At 49.9% G+C, this 18047-nt stretch overlaps 1 protein-coding gene across 4 annotated transcripts; it reads right to left on the bottom strand.

Annotated features, from left to right (window-relative positions):
- Positions 1 to 1759: 1759 nt before the first annotated feature.
- Positions 1760 to 14708, bottom strand: LOC310670227 (tigger transposable element-derived protein 1-like). Of its 4 annotated transcripts, none has more exons than XM_083425156.1 (5): positions 14159 to 14708; positions 13638 to 13711; positions 12736 to 12810; positions 8493 to 8723; positions 1760 to 7001 (listed from the first exon to the last, which is right to left on the bottom strand). In XM_083425156.1, exons 2-5 carry the CDS (start codon positions 13669 to 13671, stop codon positions 5098 to 5100), a joined length of 2244 nt encoding a protein of 747 aa, XP_083281282.1. In that variant the 5' UTR covers positions 13672 to 13711; positions 14159 to 14708; the 3' UTR covers positions 1760 to 5097. The 4 variants fall into 4 exon arrangements, with proteins under 4 accessions (XP_083281282.1, XP_083281283.1, XP_083281284.1 ...); XM_083425158.1 differs by lacking the exon at positions 1760 to 7001 and adding an exon at positions 10280 to 12051 and having other exon boundaries at positions 8592 to 8723; XM_083425159.1 differs by lacking the exon at positions 1760 to 7001 and adding an exon at positions 10280 to 12051 and having other exon boundaries at positions 8697 to 8779.
- Between the last annotated feature and the right edge of the window lie 3339 nt (positions 14709 to 18047).

Genomic DNA, 18047 nt, shown 5'->3' with positions numbered 1-18047 from the left:
GGTTTCCCAAACTTGGGTCTCCAGCTGATTTTGGACTACAATTCCCACCATCCCTGGCCACTGGTCCTATTAGCTAGGGATGATGGGAGTTGTAGTCAAAAAATAGCTGAACTCAATTTCAGTAAACCCTGCTCTAAACCAGTCTCATGGTTAAGAGGCTTCCTGATCAAGGAGATGTTTCTATAGATAATAGCAACACCCCTGCCTCAACCCCCTAGTCTAGCCTGGTGCAGTATGGAAAAAGCAAATGGGCACAGCTGGGTAAAAGCAGGTCCACCCAGCTCACTCCCTTAAGTCTTAGCCAGATCAGCCTGCTCATCCACAAATCACGAATGAGCAGTCTAATAATAGACTGATCTGACATTCAGCACCACCAGACCAGAGGGCTCTGCAGATACGCCACCAATAACTTCAGGTGGACTGAGAATGCTGGAACAAGGAACGGAGGCCAAACACCTCATGTAGAACCAAATGGCAAAAAGGTTTTGGAGGGTCTGTGAACGCCATCTTGGTAGTCAAGATCACCCTGAGACTAATTGTTTTTTGCTGCAAGAATGAGCTCACCACATATGTTTGTGCTCTTAAAGGTACCCCCTGCCCGTACGGGCCAGTCTTGACAGACTCTAGGGTTGTGCGCCCATCTCACTCAAAGAGGCCGGGGGCCAGCGCTGTCCGAAGACACTTCCGGGTCACGTGGCCAGCGTGACATCGCTACTCACGAGCCAGAGCCGCACACGGAAACACCGTTTACCTTCCCGCTAGTAAGCGGTCCCTATTTATCTACTTGCACCCGAGAGTGCTTTCGAACTGCTAGGTTGGCAGGCGCTAGGACCAAACAACGGGAGCGCACCCCGCCGCGGGGATTCGAACCGCCGACCTTTCGATCAGCAAGCCCTAGGCGCTGAGGCTTTTACCCACAGCGCCACCCGCATCCCGTTTGTGCTCTTACTTTGGTAAAAAGGTAAAGGACCCCTGGACGGTTAAGTCCTGTCAAAGGCAACTATGGGGTTGTGGCGCTCATCTCGCTTTCTGGCCGAGGAAACCGGCATTTGTCCACAGCTTTCCGGGTCATGTGGCCAGCAGGACTAAACCACTTCTGGCGCAACGGGACACCGTGAAGGAAGCCAGAGCACATAGAAACGCTATTTACCTTCCCGCCACAGTGATACTTATTTATCTACTTGCACTGGTGTGCTTTCGAAATGCTAGATTGGCAGAAGCTAGGACAGAGCAACAGGAGCTAACCATTGTTGTGCAGATTCAAACTGCCGAGCTTCCAATCAGCAAGCCCAAGAGGCTCAGTGGTTAGACCACAGCGCTCCCTGCATCCCTTTCACTCTTGCTTTGATGCTATGCTTATCTGCTGGCTTCAGATGCTGGGGCCTAGGGATGGGAGTTGTCAGCGCAGTTTGGAGACCTGCTACCTATGTCTTTATAGACAGGTGGGCTTAATTAGCCACTGGCCGTAATATATGTTCTGTATAATGCTTAACATATTAGTCTCTTGTGGAAAGTCATGGCGAATGCTTGCTGTTTTGGTGTTCAGCCTGAGTCTGTAAAAGCAGCAAGGTCTCTGGCATTGCATTTTAAGTCTGCACCTTCTCATAAATTAATCACTCTAGTGTTTCTGACATCCTTCTTTGAAACCCTTGACAAAACTTCTTTAAGGTTTTGGTGTGTGTTTTTTTAACCTAACATCAACATTTAAGCAAGCCTTTATGGATTTTCCGCTTCCTAAAAAAAAATTAAAAACCCATCATTCCGTGTCTTCTCTTTTTATTTTCTTCACAGTTTAGAAATTCCACCCCTCCCCCGCAAAAAATCCCCAACCTCATCAGCATCAATAACAATAAAAATTAGCCAGTTTTACACTCGATACAAAAACAAAAAACCAACACCACAAACAATATTAATAATAATACCAACAATAAAAAGGATGTGTTGTGTGTGTGAAAAGATGCTCATCAACATTTTGATTTGCTGAAATGCACAATTCATGAGTACCATGAACTGTGAAGCCTTTTGAACTTGGTAGAATTGGGAAGCTTTTTCCCAGCAGAGATCTCTTAATGCAATGTACATAATTTTTCTTTTCTTTGCCCCAGATGCAGATAGCTTCAAGTCAACGGCAGTAATGTTCTCCAGGTTGGAGATGGCAGAGATGTCTGGAGACAAGGCACATAATTTGCTTCCTGCCTCTGTCCTTTCAGCAGCAACCGGTCAAACACAATCCATTGTATTTTTGGTCTCCGCAAGTATGAAAAACCTACAGACCCTCCCCACCCCCCACCCCAAACAGCACATCTTCCATGTTTCCTTTCTACAGATGCACCATAACATTAACAGCACCGAGTTGATGATAACAGTGTGAGAGGTCTGCCTTTCCCAACAGCACGAAGGGCCCCCCAAAAGCAAGAAAATACAAAGATAAAAGCGAAGCCAGTCTGGTGTTAGGAACACCAAGGAAGGCAAATCTACATTAAAGTGGTTTTGAACCGTCAGGGTGCCCCATCCCAGGAATTGTAGTTTGGCAAGGGTACTTTGTTGCGAGAAATTTTCAGGAAAATTTAGGCTTTGGCCTGGTCTCCTCATGTGGTGGGGAAATGAGACTGAAGTGTGAGCTGTACCACTTCCTAAAAACACACACACAAAAACACAACTAGTGTATAAGGAGAAAGTTTCTAACTCACCTTTCCTTCTGTTGCATTCTAACAGCAAGAAATCCCTCAGATAGGTGTGCATTTTTTTAAAAACTGTGATTCCCCTCTCATAAGCTGAAGCGTACAACCTCAGAACTCGACTATATTGTATGTTTTCTCTTCATGTTTTCTGCTCGTGTCAACGAGACCTTCCTTGGGGAGCAGAAAATGGCTACTAAAGCAATCCAAACCACTGAGGTAGATATTGCCAAACTGAAGAGGCATCAGATGCAGATGGTGGAAAGGCCAAATGGAATGAGATACATATGTGCTAATGGGTGCAATCCTATGAAAACTTATCTGGGCTGAGGAAACCTGAAGCCCTCTAGAGGCTATTGGACTACAACTCCCATCGCCCACGATAAATTGGCCATGTTGGCTGAAGAGCTCATGGGAGTTGCAGTACAAGAGCCTCTGTAGGGCCACAAATTCCCCACCTCGCCTTACATGGAAGTAAGCCTACTGAACTCACTGCGGATTGTATCCAAGTAAATATGCATGGAATCAGGCGGGATGAAGAAGACAGATGAAGAGTTGGAGGTAGCAGAATTGGGGAAAGGAAGAGGCAGAAGACTGCAAATTGCAGAATAAAACCATCAGGGTAGACACAGGATTATACAGACCACCCCCACAGCTGCACCCTAATCCAGGGAGGTGTTTGAAAATCTTTTAATCCAGATTAATCCAGGTATATATATTTTTAATCCCAGTTTCTAAGACCCCCCATCTACACGATACATTTAAAGCAGTATCACACCACTTTAAACAATCATCGCTCTCCCCGCCCCCCCAAAAAAAGAATCCTGGGAATTGTAGTTCGTTAAGGGTTTTGAGAGTTGTCAGGAGACCCCTATTCCCCTCTCAAGAGCTACAATTCCCAGGGTTGCTTAACGATCAGTTGTCCTTTCCAGGACTCTGGAAATCTTAGTTCTGTGAGAGGAACAGGGGTCTCCTGATGACTCTCAACAAATTAGTGTTCCCAGGTTCTTTTGGGGAAACGATGGCTGTTTAAAAGGGTAGAACAGTCGCTTAAATGGATGGTGCAAACAGGGACCTTTTTCATGAAAGCTGAAGCTACTTAGAATCACTATTCCAGGCTTCAAAAGGTAGCCTGAATATACGCCAATTGCCTTTTAACAAACTCACAGTCCTTTCTCCTGCCTTCCATGCTGCTTCTACATTGTGGGACCTCTCTACGGTCTTGATTAAACAGGATTATCACCCCTCCCGTTCTTTAAATGCAGTTTAGAATCATAGAAGAATCCAATCCTCCTCTTTTTCATGCTTAAAAAAAACCCCTTGTGTGAATGTGTCATATGGGGCAAGCTCATCTGCATTAGGTTATGTCAACCTTTGCCAATCTGGTATCCTCCATATATTTTGGACTACACTATATTTTTGCTGGCTGGGGCTGATGGGAGTTGTAGTCCAAAACTTCTGAAGATCACCAAGAAGGCTGGATTCGTTTGTGAACAGGAGGAATGAGAAGTACAGGACGAAAGGATGTGTGAGAAGAGCAAGGGCAGCTAATTTTTGACCCTCTGGATGTGATTGAATTCCAGCTCCCATTAGGCCCACCTCGCACAGGTCCCCCGCCCATGCAGGAGACAGCCCACCGTTTCACTAACTCGCTTTCATGATCACGGAACCCCAAACACAACCGGGTAGCTCAGCTGGCAGAGCAGCAGGCTCTTAATCTCAGGGTCATGGGTTCGAGTCTCAGGTTGGGAAAAAGATTGGGCTGGATTAGTTGACCCTCTTGGTCCTTTCCAACTACATCCACAGTGATTCAACTTTTGCAGTCCTCCGTCATTTCAGTCCACAGAGCAGTGTTCGTGCAGGAGGAGGGTGGTGGGTCTGAAGTTCTGAATGGTCCCTCCTATTAAAAAGACCCTCACGTCAAGCCAAAGGCTGCTTGCAGACCGTGCAACTTAAGACACGCAGGTTCAGAGGGGAAACTTCCTTTTCACAGTGGAGTCTCACTCGTCGCTGGCTCCCTTCAGTGGCATCATTCATCGCAGGCAAGTTTGCGGGCCAAGGGGAAGAAACTTGCCTGTGATGAAGGATGCTCACCAGGTGAGCAGATGATCCAGGTTCAAGCCAAAGCAATTGTAACGGGGCATGACGTGGTGCTAGTTTAACCAGGGAAGCAGAATGAGAACAGAGCTGGGATGAATGAGAGGTGGCGATTAGATGGAAAAGGAGAGCACCGGGAAGGAAATGGAGATATACCACACACCTGAAGTGCACACACCCCTCCGCGAAAAATCCCAGAATTGTCGTTTGCGCACAGGGAGAGAGCTACAGTTCCCAGCACTCTTGACAAACTAGTTCTCAGGATTCTTGGAGGGGAAGCTTTCCACATATGGTTTGTGTGCAGCTGTAGGACGGGCAGGATTCAGTTGATCAGAGATGAAGCCTGGGCCCCGCCGGGCGAAGGGGAAGAGAAGGATGAGTGGGAAAAGCCTCGAGAGGGAAAAGACAGGGACCAGGGCAGGTCCAAAGAAGGGATCGGGAGGGACGAGATCGAAGAGGGGAAGGAAGGCAGGGCGGGCAGGGGCCCAGGCGAAGCGAAGGAGGCTGAGAAGGCCGAGGCAGGCAGGGGAGCGGCAGGTTTGGCAGAGCTGGCGGCCAGCAGCGTGGTGTGGGCCGTCCCGGCGCTGCCGGCCGAGGCCTTGCCGTTGCTGTGGGTGCGCTGGTGCCGGTTGAGGTGGGAGCTGCGGCTGAAGCACTTGCCGCAGACGCCGCACTTGTAGGGCTTCTCCCCGGTGTGGGTGCGCTGGTGGATGGTGAGCTCGGAGCGCTGGATGAAGGCCTTGCCGCACTCCCCGCAGGCGTAGGGCTTCTCACCCAGGTGGGTGCGCTGGTGCGTCAGCAGGTTGGAGCTGACGCTGAAGCACTTGCCGCAGGCGTCGCAGCGGTACGGCTTCTCGCCCGTGTGCATGCGCCGGTGGATGGTCAAGTCCGACCTCTGGATGAAGGCCTTGCCGCAGTCGGCGCAGGAGAACGGCTTCTCCCCGGTGTGGATGCGCTGGTGCTTCACCAGCGCCGAGCGCTGGGCAAAAGCCTTCCCGCAATCCTCGCACTTGAAGGGCTTCTCCGCCGGCGGCTGCAGCGACAGCGGGGGCATTTTGCCCAGGCTCTTCCCGCAGTCCAGGCAGTGGCTGCTGCGTGTGAAGCGTCCCTTGGCGCTGCCGCACAGAGGGTGTTTCAAACCCGGTCTACTGCCCGCCCCAAGAAGGAACCCCTTGATGTGTTCCGGGCAGCGGTGGGCGGCCGCGGCAGCCGCCTGGGCTTGGTGGACCCTCTGGTGCCGGTCGAGATGGGAACTGACGGAGAAGCCGCGCCCGCACTGCGCGCAGGTGTAAGGGCGCTCGCCCGTGTGCACGCGCTGGTGCCGCTCCAGGTCGGAGCGCTGGATGAAGCGCTTGCTGCAGTCGCCGCAGGGGAAAGGCCGCTCACCCGTGTGGATGCGCTGGTGCTGCGCCAGGTTGGAGCTGCGGCTGAAGCGCTTGCCGCAAGCGCCGCACTGATAAGGGCGCTCCCCGGAGTGAGTCTTGCGGTGCTTGGAGAGCGCCGAGCGCTTCCCAAAACATTTCCCGCAATCGGGGCAGCGGTGGGCGGCCGGGGCGGCGGCCGCGGGGGGCTCCTCCTCCTCCCGGAGGCCATGGCGGTGGGTGCGGCGGTGGCGGTCGAGGTGGGAGCTGACGGAGAAGCGCTTGCCGCAGTCGCGGCAGGCGTAGGGGCGCTCGCCCGTGTGCACGCGCTGGTGGCGCTCCAGGTCAGACTTCTGGGTGAAGGCCTTGCCGCAGGCGGCGCAGGGGAAGGGGCGCTCGCCCGTGTGTACCCGGTGGTGCTGAGCCAGGTTGGAGCTGCGGTTGAAGCGCTTGCCGCAAGCCGTGCACGGGTAGGGCTTCTCGCCCGAGTGGATCTTCTGGTGCTTGGCCAGGATGGAGCGCTGACGGAAACAGCGCCCGCACTCGGCGCATTGGTGCGGCCTCTCCGGGGTCGGGGTGCTGTGGCCTCGCCCGCTGCCGCTTGCGTTGCTCTTCCCGCACTCCACGCACACTCCCGGCCTTTCCTGCCGGTCTTGGAGCTTCTTGGGAGCCTTGGCCTCCGGCGGACAGATTGCTGGAACTCGCGGCAGCTGCCCCTCCTCCAGGTCCGGCTGGCACCGACCACCACTGGCTTCTTCCACCTCGTCTGGGCTGTTGGATCTCCCCGTTGACGGGGAACCCGGCGGCTCTGCCTTCTCCAGGTTGATTTCCCCCTGAAGTGGCTCCTCTTCGTTCTCCTCAGCGGCTGTCATTTCGTTGGAGGGGAAAGAGACAAGTTGTCAAGGAGCTGTCAGTGTGGGATGTTATCTTCACTGTGGCAGTCAAATGCAACATTTCCTGTTTCCTAGAGTGGATACGCGGGGGAATGTTGCTCCAGACAGGGAGGACTTCCTGTCACACCTGGTCTGCAGCATCCTCCCTGTGTGTGACCAGGTAGATGGGCGTGACCTTAGCAGACCCTATAAACGGACTAGTCATGGAGCCATCTTCCTCTTTTGACCTTCTCTTTGGGCCCTTTGGCTCTTTTGCTGCTCTTCCACTGGCTCTTAACCAGCAGCATATGGCTCATCCTTACAGAGGATGGAAGCCACAAGGTAGAAAGTCTGAGGCCTAGCTCAGACTTCTTTTCTCTACAAATGTACCTGTAACTACAAGCTAAAGCCTGCCTTCAGGACCATACTGTGAACTGAATGTAAGTAAACTTGACCATTACAGTGGTGCCCCGCAAGACGAATGCCTCGCAAGACGGAAAACCCACTAGACGAAAGGGTTTTCCGTTTTGGAGGTGCTTCGCAAAACGAATTTGCTATGGGCTTGCGATTCCTGGGGTTTTTTTCCCCTCCCCCCCTTTTTCCCAAGCCCCTAAGCCGCTTAACAGCTGATCGCTAAGCCGCTTAACAGCTGATCTAAGCCGCTTATCAGCTTATCTAAGCCGCTAATAGCCTTTTAGCAGCTAATCCACTAATCCCTTAAGCCTTTAATAGCCGCTAATAGCCGCTAAACCGCTAATAGCGCTAATCCGCTAATGGGCTTGCTTCGCAAGACGAAAAAACCGCAAGACGAAGAGACTCGCGGAACGGATTCTTTTCGTCTTGCGAGGCACCACTGTACTTTTTAAAGAAGACTGTCGTGTCATTCTTGTTTTTAAGAGGGAACGAAAGGGGAAATTTACCAGGAACAATCCAATCTGGACAAGCCAGACTCCCTATCCAAGCTGCATGCAAGCAGGCGAAGACTACGCCTGCACGGAGCCTGCTTCTGCTCCTCACATTTCACCCCTCTTCTGATCCTGGGGGACAGTGGGGCAGGAGGAGAAGGTAAGGAAGCCAGTGTGGTGTCGTGATTAAGGTCTCAGACTAAGACCTAGGAGACCAGGGTTCAAATCCCCACTCGGCCATTAAGCTCATTGCGTGACTTTGGGCCAGTCATTGCCTCTTGGCCTAGCCTACCTCACAGGGTTGTTGTGGAGCTTGAACTAAGAGGTGGAACCATTTATGTAAATGCCATACATAAAAGATGATTAAACAGAAGTCGCTCAGAGACTCTTTGGGGGCCTGGTAAGTTCAATAAAGAATAATCAGTCTATCAAACAGGTTCAGGGGGATTGCAGGAAGCCCAAGCTGGCCCTGCCAGAGCCTAGCAGCCTCGCTGAGCTGAGTTTTGTTCTTATTTCTTAGGAGTTTCACACACACCCTGTTTTACCGGCACTGCAGCTCGTGCCACGAGCCGCGCCCACCTTCATCCTTGGGGCTTTTTGGCGCCTTCTTCCGGGCTTTCCGCTTCCCTTCCTGGCTCTGCTCCTTCACCAGCTCCCGCAACATCTTCTCCACCTGGTTCCTGCCAGCTGTCTGCAGAATGAGGCCCAGCTGCCGGCGGAGGTCGGCATTCATCCCGCTTTCGCTGGGGCCAGCTGCCGTTGAATCGTGCATCGGGGTCTGTTCTGCTTGGCCCGGATCGGGCTCCACGTCTGCACCACGGGGGGACAAAATGGGACGCTGATCAGACTGGAGTGCCCAGTCAGGGCTGCCAACCAAACAGGACCATGTCTTAATGGCGGGTTGATATACAAGAAAGGAGCTTTTTACAGCATGGAGGTGAACAATGGTAAACGTCTGTGCGCCAAGCCACTTTTAAAAAGCACAGCTACAGACGCTGACTTAATAATAGGCAAAACTGTCTCCCCGGTGTCAGCCTGGAGCAAGACCAACAGAATAATGGGGAGTTCTCGCTCCTTCTTGCCATAATCCAGTGGTACCTCGGGTTAAGAACTTAATATGTTCTTAACCTGAAACTGTTCTTAACCTGAGGTACCGCTTTAGCGGGGCCTCCCACTGCAGCTGCACGATTTCTGTTCTCATCCTGAAGCAAAGTTCTTAACCCGAGGTACTATTTCTGGTTTAGCGGAGTCTGTAACCTGAAGCGTCTGTAACCCGAGGTACCACTGTATTAAACTGGTACAGCTCCCATGCCAATGAACAGACCTGAATTTTCTTTTCTTTTTTTATTTTGGAATCAAATATAAGCCACCCTTCTGTTTTAGGATCAGCGCTGCTGATATATATATATATATATATATATATATATATATATATTGGTTTTTTATTTTTTTTTAAAATAGCAGAATAAAATAGTAAACACAATAGAAACAGAGACAGATAAAGCAGGTAAAAGCATCTCAAAAGCAAGGGCACAGATGCTTAAAAAAAGAGTATGTTATGCAGATGGATTAGCAAAACAAAAGGGATTTTGAAACAGGTCAGTTTCATCTGCATTCTGTAATATAACACTGACACAATAATAGCATATAAGTGGTGGGTTCATGCTGGACTGTGCAAACGTCATCCTGTTTGTTTGCTTATTTATTGATTTATGTATTAGATTTAGAACTGGTTGTTCTGCAACGCTTCCCCAAGATTACTGCATTACAGTGGAACCTCGATTTTCGAACGTAATCCATTCTGGTAGACCATTCGGGTTCGGAAACCGAGGCGCAGTTTCCCATAGAAAGCAATGCAAAATGGATCAATCCGTTCCAGACCTTTAAAATCTCCACCCCCATCGTTCTGCCCGGACACTGAGGTTCAGCGCCGAGGGCCTTCTGGCAGTTCCCTCGCTGCGACAAGCAAAGCTACAGGGAACCAGGCAGAGGGCCTTCTCAGTAGTGGCACCCGCCCTGTGGAACGCCCTCCCATCAGATGTCAAAGCGATAAACAACTACCTGACATTCAGAAGACATCTTAAGGCAGCCCTGTTCAGGGAAGTTTTTAATGTTTGACATCTTAGTTTATTTTTGGCCTTTGTGGAAGCCGCCCAGAGTGGCTGGGGAAACCCAGCCAGATGGGCAGAGTACAAATATATTATTATTATTATTATTATTATTATTATTATTACCCCTAATACAGCAATTTAACTTGAATTTTACTATCTAATGATACACAATGAGAGCAATAAACACATTAAACTGTATTTCAAAAGCAATAGTAAATAAACGCAACGCAGATGATAAACGTAAATTTTTCTTACCTGCAATGATGGGGTTTTTTTGGGGGGGTCCTTCTTCAATAATCACTGTGGGTTACTCCTCTCCTGCGTTTCCTTGATTTTTTTTACACCACTGACACCTGGTTCAGGCTCACGGGATCTTTTCCTCGCTAGCCATTTCTCAAGGGACATTTGCTCTTCCTCCCGACGTTTCAAAATCTGTCTGAAGTGAGACATCGCATTGTCATTGAAGGTGCTCGTGGCATGACTCACAGCGGCTTTATCGGGGTGATATTTTTCCACAAAAACTTGCAGATCAGCCCATTTTGCACACATGTCTTCGATCAGTGCCGTAGGAACACTTTCTCTTCTCTCCTCCTCCTGCAAAAACAATTCCTCAGCTGCAGCCCGTTGCTGCTCCATCAGAACGTTTCGAAGTTCTTCTGCGGTGAGCTCCGTCTTGTGCTCCTCCACTAACTCCTCCACATCATCCCGACTCACTTCCAAGCCCATGGACTTCCCCAGAGACACAATATCCTCAACAATAAGAGCATCCTCGTCAACGTCCTCAGGTGCGCGGTCCGGGACAGCTTCTGGCCACAATTTCTTCCAGGCTGACTTCAGTGTTCTTTGCGACACGTCCCTCCATGCTTTGTCTATGAGATGTAAGCCATGTAGGATACTGAAATGGTTCTTCCAGAACTCTCTGAGGGTCAGGCCTGTGTCTGAGGTCACCTCAAAGCACCTTTGGAACAGGGCTCGGTTGTAAAGCTTCTTAAAATTAGATATGACCTGCTGGTCCATGGGCTGGATGAGCGGAGTCGTGTTGGGGGGCAAAAACTTGACACTGATAAAGCTGAACTCTTCCACCAACTCGCCTTCCAAGCTTGGAGGGTGAGCTGGAGCGTTATCCACAACAAGCAAGCACTTCATGGGAAGATGTTTGTCTCGGAGGTATTTTTTCACACTTGGCCCAAACACTTCATGAACCCACTCGATAAAAAACTGCCTGGTCACCCAAGCTTTGCTGTTCGCCCTCCACATCACATGCAATTTGCTTCTCATGACGTTGTTTTTCTTAAATACCCTGGGGTTCACAGAATGGTAGACCAGCAACGGCTTCAACTTAAAATCTCCACTTGCGTTCGCACAAAGTAAAAGGGAAAGTCTGTCTTTCATGGGCTTGTGCCCTGGCCATAATTCCTCCTCCTTTCTTATGTAGGTCCTCTTTGGCATTCTTTTCCAAAAGAGGCCTGTCTCATCGCAGCTGAAAACTTGCTGCGGAAGGAAACCCTCGGCCTTAACGTAATCTTTAAATTCCAAAACAAATCGGTCGGCATTTCCTTTGTCGGCAGCTTTGCCGTGTCTCACCACACTGTGAATGCCACTCCTCCTCTTAAAATTATCAAGCCACCCTCTACTTGCCTTGAAAATACAACTCTCAGCACTTGTTCCAGGGGTGTTTTGGGTGAGGTCGGCATGCAACTGTAAAGCTTTTTCACAAATTATGTTCTCAGAAATGTGGTCACCGGCCAACAGTTTTTCATTTATCCATATGGTAAGCCATTTTTCCACTTCTTCGATTGTCTGTGTTCTTTGTCTTGCGAGTGTTTCAACGCCTCTTGCGACATCGGCTCCTCCAACGGCTCCTTTGTTTTTTAAGATGCCAGCAATTGTAGATTCGGCCATACCAAACTGTGTTGTCGGACGACATACAGGGACACCACTTGAGTGTTTGGAAATGTTTTCCTTCTCCACCGCTGCTGTTGTTCTGTCAATGGTTCTCTTGGCTTCTTCGCAGCTTCTTTCCATTTCTCACACCACATCAAATAAGCATAAAATAAAATAAAAATAAAATAAGCCAAATACTGTGGTACCTCAGTTTTCTCACACCAAATAAGCATAAAATAAAATAAGCCAAATCATAAGCCAAATCATAATAAGCCAACTACATAGCGCCAAATATCATCTCCATTTTCCGCGGTTGCTCAGGACGCAAGAGCCGACACTCAGCGGAGGCCGCGTGGCACGTTCGATTTCCGAAGCGCGTTCGAAAACCAAAGCATTTACTTCCAGGTTTTCGACGTCCGAAAACCGAATTGTTCGGCAGCCGAGACGTTCGAAAACTGAGGTTTGACTGTGTTCCCTTCCAGAGGGGCACTCTTGCAGTACGTGTGTTACGGCTGGGCGACATATCGCCAAAGGCAAGTTTGAAGCCGGTATCGTGAGACTGGCTTCATAATTTTGACCTGGCAATATATTGCGCATCATGGTACTTGTTTGCATGTGTGCGTGCTATGCAAAAATCACAATGCAGGGAAAAAAGACACGTGAAGCCAGCCAATTCCTCCACATAGCTCCATCCTTATTTCAGACTTCGTGATCTATAATGCGGTGTTTTGCTGGTGATTTTTTTTTTGCAGTGCTGAAAAGCAGGTATCGCGCAGCCCTAGTGGGTGGGTGGGTACCGCCAATTGCCTTCCTCCATGCCAACTTACCAGGCACAAGTCCTCTCCTCCTGTGGGACTCAGCGAAAGCTGTGATCCGGGGCCAACTGATGGCGATCTCCTCCGCTGTGGAGACAGAAAGAGAAGGGGCAAGTCAGAGGAAGTGGAGAGATGCTCCCAAGATTAGAGCAGCGCATGAAGGGGTCAGTCCAGGGCTAAGTCCTTTGGAGAGAGTGGCCATATGGCCTAGTGTGTGGAGCACAAGCTATGCATGCATAGGGCTGCCATATGCCTTAGGCTCAACAACTTTCAGGGAGTCCTGGTTTTTACTTTCTGCAATATGGCAACCCTCTGCATGCAGACGTTCCTGGGTCCAAGCCCTGGCGTGCCTAGTTAAGTGGGTCCCATAGCACGATGTAGGGAAGAGCTTCTGCTAGAAGCAGTAGAATGCACTGCTAGCCAAAACAGAGGATAGAGTCTTTGGGTGCTCCTTTAGATAGATGGTTCGGTCAAGTAATGTTTATTCTCATCTCCAAGAAACTGACTTACAAAGCATTATAAATTAAGGACATATCAAGGTGCAGCAAAACCTATGCATTTTGCCTCCATTTGGCAACCGTTTGCTATTTATACAATAGGCAAAGCACAGGGGTGGCAAGTCTCGATGAAATATGGCTATATTTGGCATATTTCATAGAATCATATGCTCTTGAAATGCAGGAATCTCAGCTAAAGCATCTGATAGATGACAATCTGGTACCTTCCAGATATTTTGGACTATAGTTCCCATCAGTCCCAGTCAGCAAGCCAAGTATTTGGGACTGATGGGACTTATAGTCCACAGCATCAGAGAAGGATGGGAGACACCAGGTTGGGGTAAGATGGCGTAGACAGTATGTCAGCATCTTGATATCAAACAAACAAACAAAAGCAGCATGGAAATGGCTACTTACCCAGTGAAATGACGTTGTCGTAGTTCTCCTGCATGATTTTGGTCACCAGGCGCTTCAGCAGATGTGGGAAACCCCTGAAACGACAGACAACCGTCCTCCGCATTTAAACATGTGGTAGGACTGAGGAATGCAGAGGAGTTAATCAGGTTCCTCTAGGCCTAGGGCTAGGGCTTTGTAAGATGAGAGACCAAGGGGCAGAGGGGCTGGTCGGTACACGACTTGTCAGAACCCAAAGACTCAAATCCCAACATTTTGTTTATTTCTTTTATATCATTATTGGCATTCATATCCAAGGAGCTCCTGGCAGCGTATGTGTTTTATTGTTGTTAGCCGCTCTTCGGCTGGGAAGGGCAGGATATAAATAAATTATTATTATTATTATTATTATTATTATTATTATTATTATGTGGTTCTCTTCCTTCCTCGTTTAGTCTCACAACAACAGCCCTGTGTCTATGACTTCAGACAGAGGCCTGGCCCTCTTCCAACCTTTAAGCGCCATTGAATTATAGGGGACTTACTCTCAGATGAAGTGCGGGGAGAGACTGCAGCCCGGCTCCATCCTTGCCGATTCTGCTCCCGCCCTTTCGGAGCCTCTCCCCGGAGAGATTGCAAGCGAGGCTTGCTTGCTTGTTCCCTGCTCTCTCGGGCTCAGCCTTGCTTTGCAATGCCCTGCAGTTTCCAGTTGCTGCTCTGGAATTAATCGTGAAAAGAGCCCGGGGCTGCCTCCACCTCTCCGGGAACAGAGTAGTAGTGGCGGCGTTTGCGGCCCGATCTAGCCTCCCACTCCTGGGATCGGGTTGCAAAGTGGGCCGTGGAGGCAGCTTCCGCTGCAGCGTGCAGGGGGCGGGGTGGGGAGGCCTCACGGACGCCTAGGTCACTATGGATGCAGCAGCTGCCGCTTGCTGACCCAGGAAGCTCAACCCCGGATGCAGCCTGCGGAAAAGAGGGGAGAAGACAGCAGCCTCCATGGCTGAGAAGCAGCAGCCGGAGCCCTCTGCTGGATCCTCAGAAAGGATCAGGATTCAAGACCCTGTACGGGCCAACCATAGTGATGTATGGAAGTGAGAGCTGGACCATAAAGAAGGCTGATCACCTAATAATAATAATAATAATAATCATTTATTATTTATGCCCCGCCCATCTGGCTGGGTCCCCCCACCCACTCTGGGCGGCTTCCAACAAAACACTAAAATACAATAACCTATTAAACATTAAAAGCTTCCCTAAACAGGGCTGTCTTTAGATGTCTTCTAAAAGTTTGGTAGTTATTTTTCTCTTTGACATCTGGTGGGAAGGCGTTCCATAGGGCGGGTGCCACTACCGAGAAGGCCCTCTGCCTGGTTCCCTGTAACTTTGCTTCTCGCAGCGAGGGAACCACCAGAAGGCCCTCGGCGCTGGACCGCAGTGTCCGGGCAGAACAATGGGGGTGGAGACGCTCCTTCGAAGAATTGATGCTTTTGAATTCTGGTGCTGGAGGAGAATCTTGAGAGTCCCATGGACTGCAAGAAGATCAAACCTATCCATTCTGAAGGAAATCAGCCCTGAGTGCTCACTGGAAGCACAGATCCTGAAGCTGAGGCTCTAATACTTTGGCCACCTCATGAGAAGAGAAGACTCCCTGGAGAAGACCCTGATGTTGGGAAAGATGGAGGGCACAAGGAGAAGGGGACGACAGAGGACGAGATGGTGGGACAGTGTTCTCGAAGCTACCAGCATGAGTTTGACCAAACTGCGGGAGGCAGTGGAAGACAGGAGTGCCTGGCGTGCTCTGGTCCATGGGGTCACGAAGAGTCGGACACGACTGAACAACTAAACAACAACAACACAGGGAAACCCCCTAGTACCATAAGAGCCTCATGACCCGGAAAAACTGTCTAAGTGGACAAATGCCAGCTCCCTCAGCCTTTAAAGCAAGATGAGCGCCACAACCCCAGAGTCGTTCGTGACTGGAGTGAATTGCCAGGTGTTCCTTTACCTTTATTTCTGGTAGGTCTCAGAAGGTACTTCAGGATCAATCAATATGAATTTTTTAGAAGAGCCTCAGTGATAATGCAGGGGTTCGGTTGCATGTGCTATGATGAGCCACATGTTTAAAGCACCAATATACTGCTTCAACCGTCATGGCTTCTCCCCAAATAATCTTGGAAACTGTAGTTTGTTAAGGACCCACGTACCTACGGGACCGCCTCTCCTGGTATGCCCCACGGAGGACCTTAAGGTCCACAAATGACAACACTTTGGAGGTCCCAAGTCGCAAGGTGGTTAGATTGGTCTCAACTAAGGCCAGGGCCTTTGCAGTACTGACCCCAACTTGGTGGAACGCTCTGTCACAAGAGACTAGGGCCCTGCGGGACTTGGCATCTTTCCGCAAGGCCTGCAAGACAGAGCTGTTCCGCCTGGCCTTTGCTTTGGACTCAGTCTGATCCTTATGTTTTCCCTCCTCCTACAGTTTTAATCTATGGGCTACTTTTAAAATGAGGCTGCATTTTAAATTGCATTTTAACCTGTATTTTAAATTGTCTCCCCCCCATGTGGTTTTTTTTCGAGACGTGGGTGGCGCTGTGGTCTAAACCACTGACTCTAGGGCTTGCCGATCAGAAGGTCGCGGTTCTAATCCCCACAATGGGGTGAGCTCCCGTTGTTTGGTCCCAGCTCCTACCCACCTAGCAGTTCGAAAGCACATCAAAGTGCAAGTAGATAAATAGGTACCGCTGTAGTGGGAAGGTAAATGTCGTTTTCGTGTGCTGCTCTGGTTCGCCAGAAGCGGCTTAGTCCTGCTGGCCACATCACCCGGAAGCTGTCTGCAGCAAACGCCGGCTCACTCGGCCTACAGAGCGAGATGAGCACCGCAACCCCAGAGTCGTCCGCGACTGGACCTAACGGTCAGGGGTAGCTTTACCTTTATTAAGTTTTTATTGTAATTTTACTGGTGTTAGCTGCCCTGAGCCCGGCTCTGACCGGGTATAAATAAATATTATTATTATTAAGGGTGCTGGGAGTTGTTAGGAAACCCCTATTCTCCTCACAGCGCAATAATTCCCAGAGTGGTTTAACTGTCGATCCCTCTTCACAAACACCCGTTAGCCCTGCATAGCACCTTGATGGCCCTGCTCTGCCTACATGGTTGAAGGCACTAATGCTTCTGAAGGCCAGTTGCTGGAAATGGCAGGAGGGGAGAGTCCTCTTGCGCTCGGATCCTGCTTGCGGGTTAGAGCCAGTGTGGTGTAGTGGTTAAGAGCGGTAGTCTTGTAAACTGGGGAACCGGGTTCGCATCTCCGCTCCTCCACATGCAGCTGCTTGGTGACCTTGGGCCAGTCACACTTCTCTGAAGTCTCTCAGCCCCACTCACCTCACAGAGTGTTTGTTGTGGGGGAGGAAGGGAAAGGAGAATGTTAGCCGCTTTGAGACTCCTGAAGGGGAGTGAAAGGCGGGATATCAAATCCAAACTCTTCTTCTTCTTTCCCATAGGCATCTGGTAGGCCACTGTGAGAACAGGATGCTGGCCCAGGTGGGCCACTGGCAGGCTCTTCTTTCGACATAAAATGGACAGCTCAGAGACTTAACCACAACGTCGCTCATCCTTCCTATTTCCAGAGAAAACTGGGGAGAAAAAAGAGCTCTGAACATAGATCAAGATTTATTCACTTTTATTCCCCTAGTCTATTTTATTTACAATACGGACGTACAAGTTCCTGCTCACTTCAGACACAGCTGGATTAGAAACGGACAAAAGGTCAGGACAGCCTACCACCAAATTTTCGCTAAACCCACACTTGGTTTCATCTAATCAGTTTGCTTGGTGGGACAGTGTTCTCGAAGCTACCAGCATGAGTTTGACCAAACTGCGGGAGGCAGTAGAAGACAGGAGTGCCTGGCATGCTCTGGCCCATGGGGTCAGGAAGAGTCGGACACGACTAAACGACTAAACAACAACAACAATCAGTTTGCTGAGAGCTGCTGCCGTCGGTGTGCCCTCCTCCTGGGGGGAAAAGCTGTTCTAATTTCTAACATCTTTTGAAAGGCTGTTCCATCTCTTCAAGATGGTGGACGGGGCTCTTGGAGACACTGCAAAGCTGGCTGTAGGGGACTCCCCACACACCTTCACCTGACTAGGGGCATCGTGGGAAGAAGGAAGGACTTGGAAGAGATGCTCCTGGACCACTTCTTGGTCCAGCTGGAAGTGACTGAGGAGGCATTATAGCCTGCGGTTGCTAAGCAACTGCTAAGTGCTCCCTTCAACATTTGGCCTTGAGAGCAACACAGTAAAGGGACAGGAAATCACAATGCGCAACTCCAAAGTCCCAGTTAAGGAAGGCAGGTACAGGACAGTGAATGGCCTTTCTTCAGTGCTCATGTATGCAGAGTTGTCCCTTCTTTGGAATAGGAGATATGACAGCTTTAGATCTC

The sequence above is a fragment of the Podarcis tiliguerta genome (genome assembly GCF_965153285.1).
Source record: "Podarcis tiliguerta genome assembly, chromosome: 2".
Lineage (NCBI taxonomy): Eukaryota > Metazoa > Chordata > Lepidosauria > Squamata > Lacertidae > Podarcis > Podarcis tiliguerta.
Note: the sequence above shows the minus strand (reverse complement) of the source record. Positions and strands in the feature narration are given on the sequence as shown.

What these genes read in the sequence shown, in the direction of transcription:
- LOC310670227 (XM_083425156.1), bottom strand. Translation starts at nt 13,671, where the DNA reads ATGCAGGAGAACTACGACAACGTCATTTCACTGG. An exon ending in GAGGAGAGGACTTGTGCCTG is followed by an intron (nt 8,724 to 12,735) that starts GTAAGTTGGCAT and finishes CCCGTGGTGCAG; the next exon opens with ACGTGGAGCCCGATCCGGGC. An exon ending in AAAAAGCCCCAAGGATGAAG is followed by an intron (nt 7,002 to 8,492) that starts GTGGGCGCGGCT and finishes ACGAAATGACAG; the next exon opens with CCGCTGAGGAGAACGAAGAG.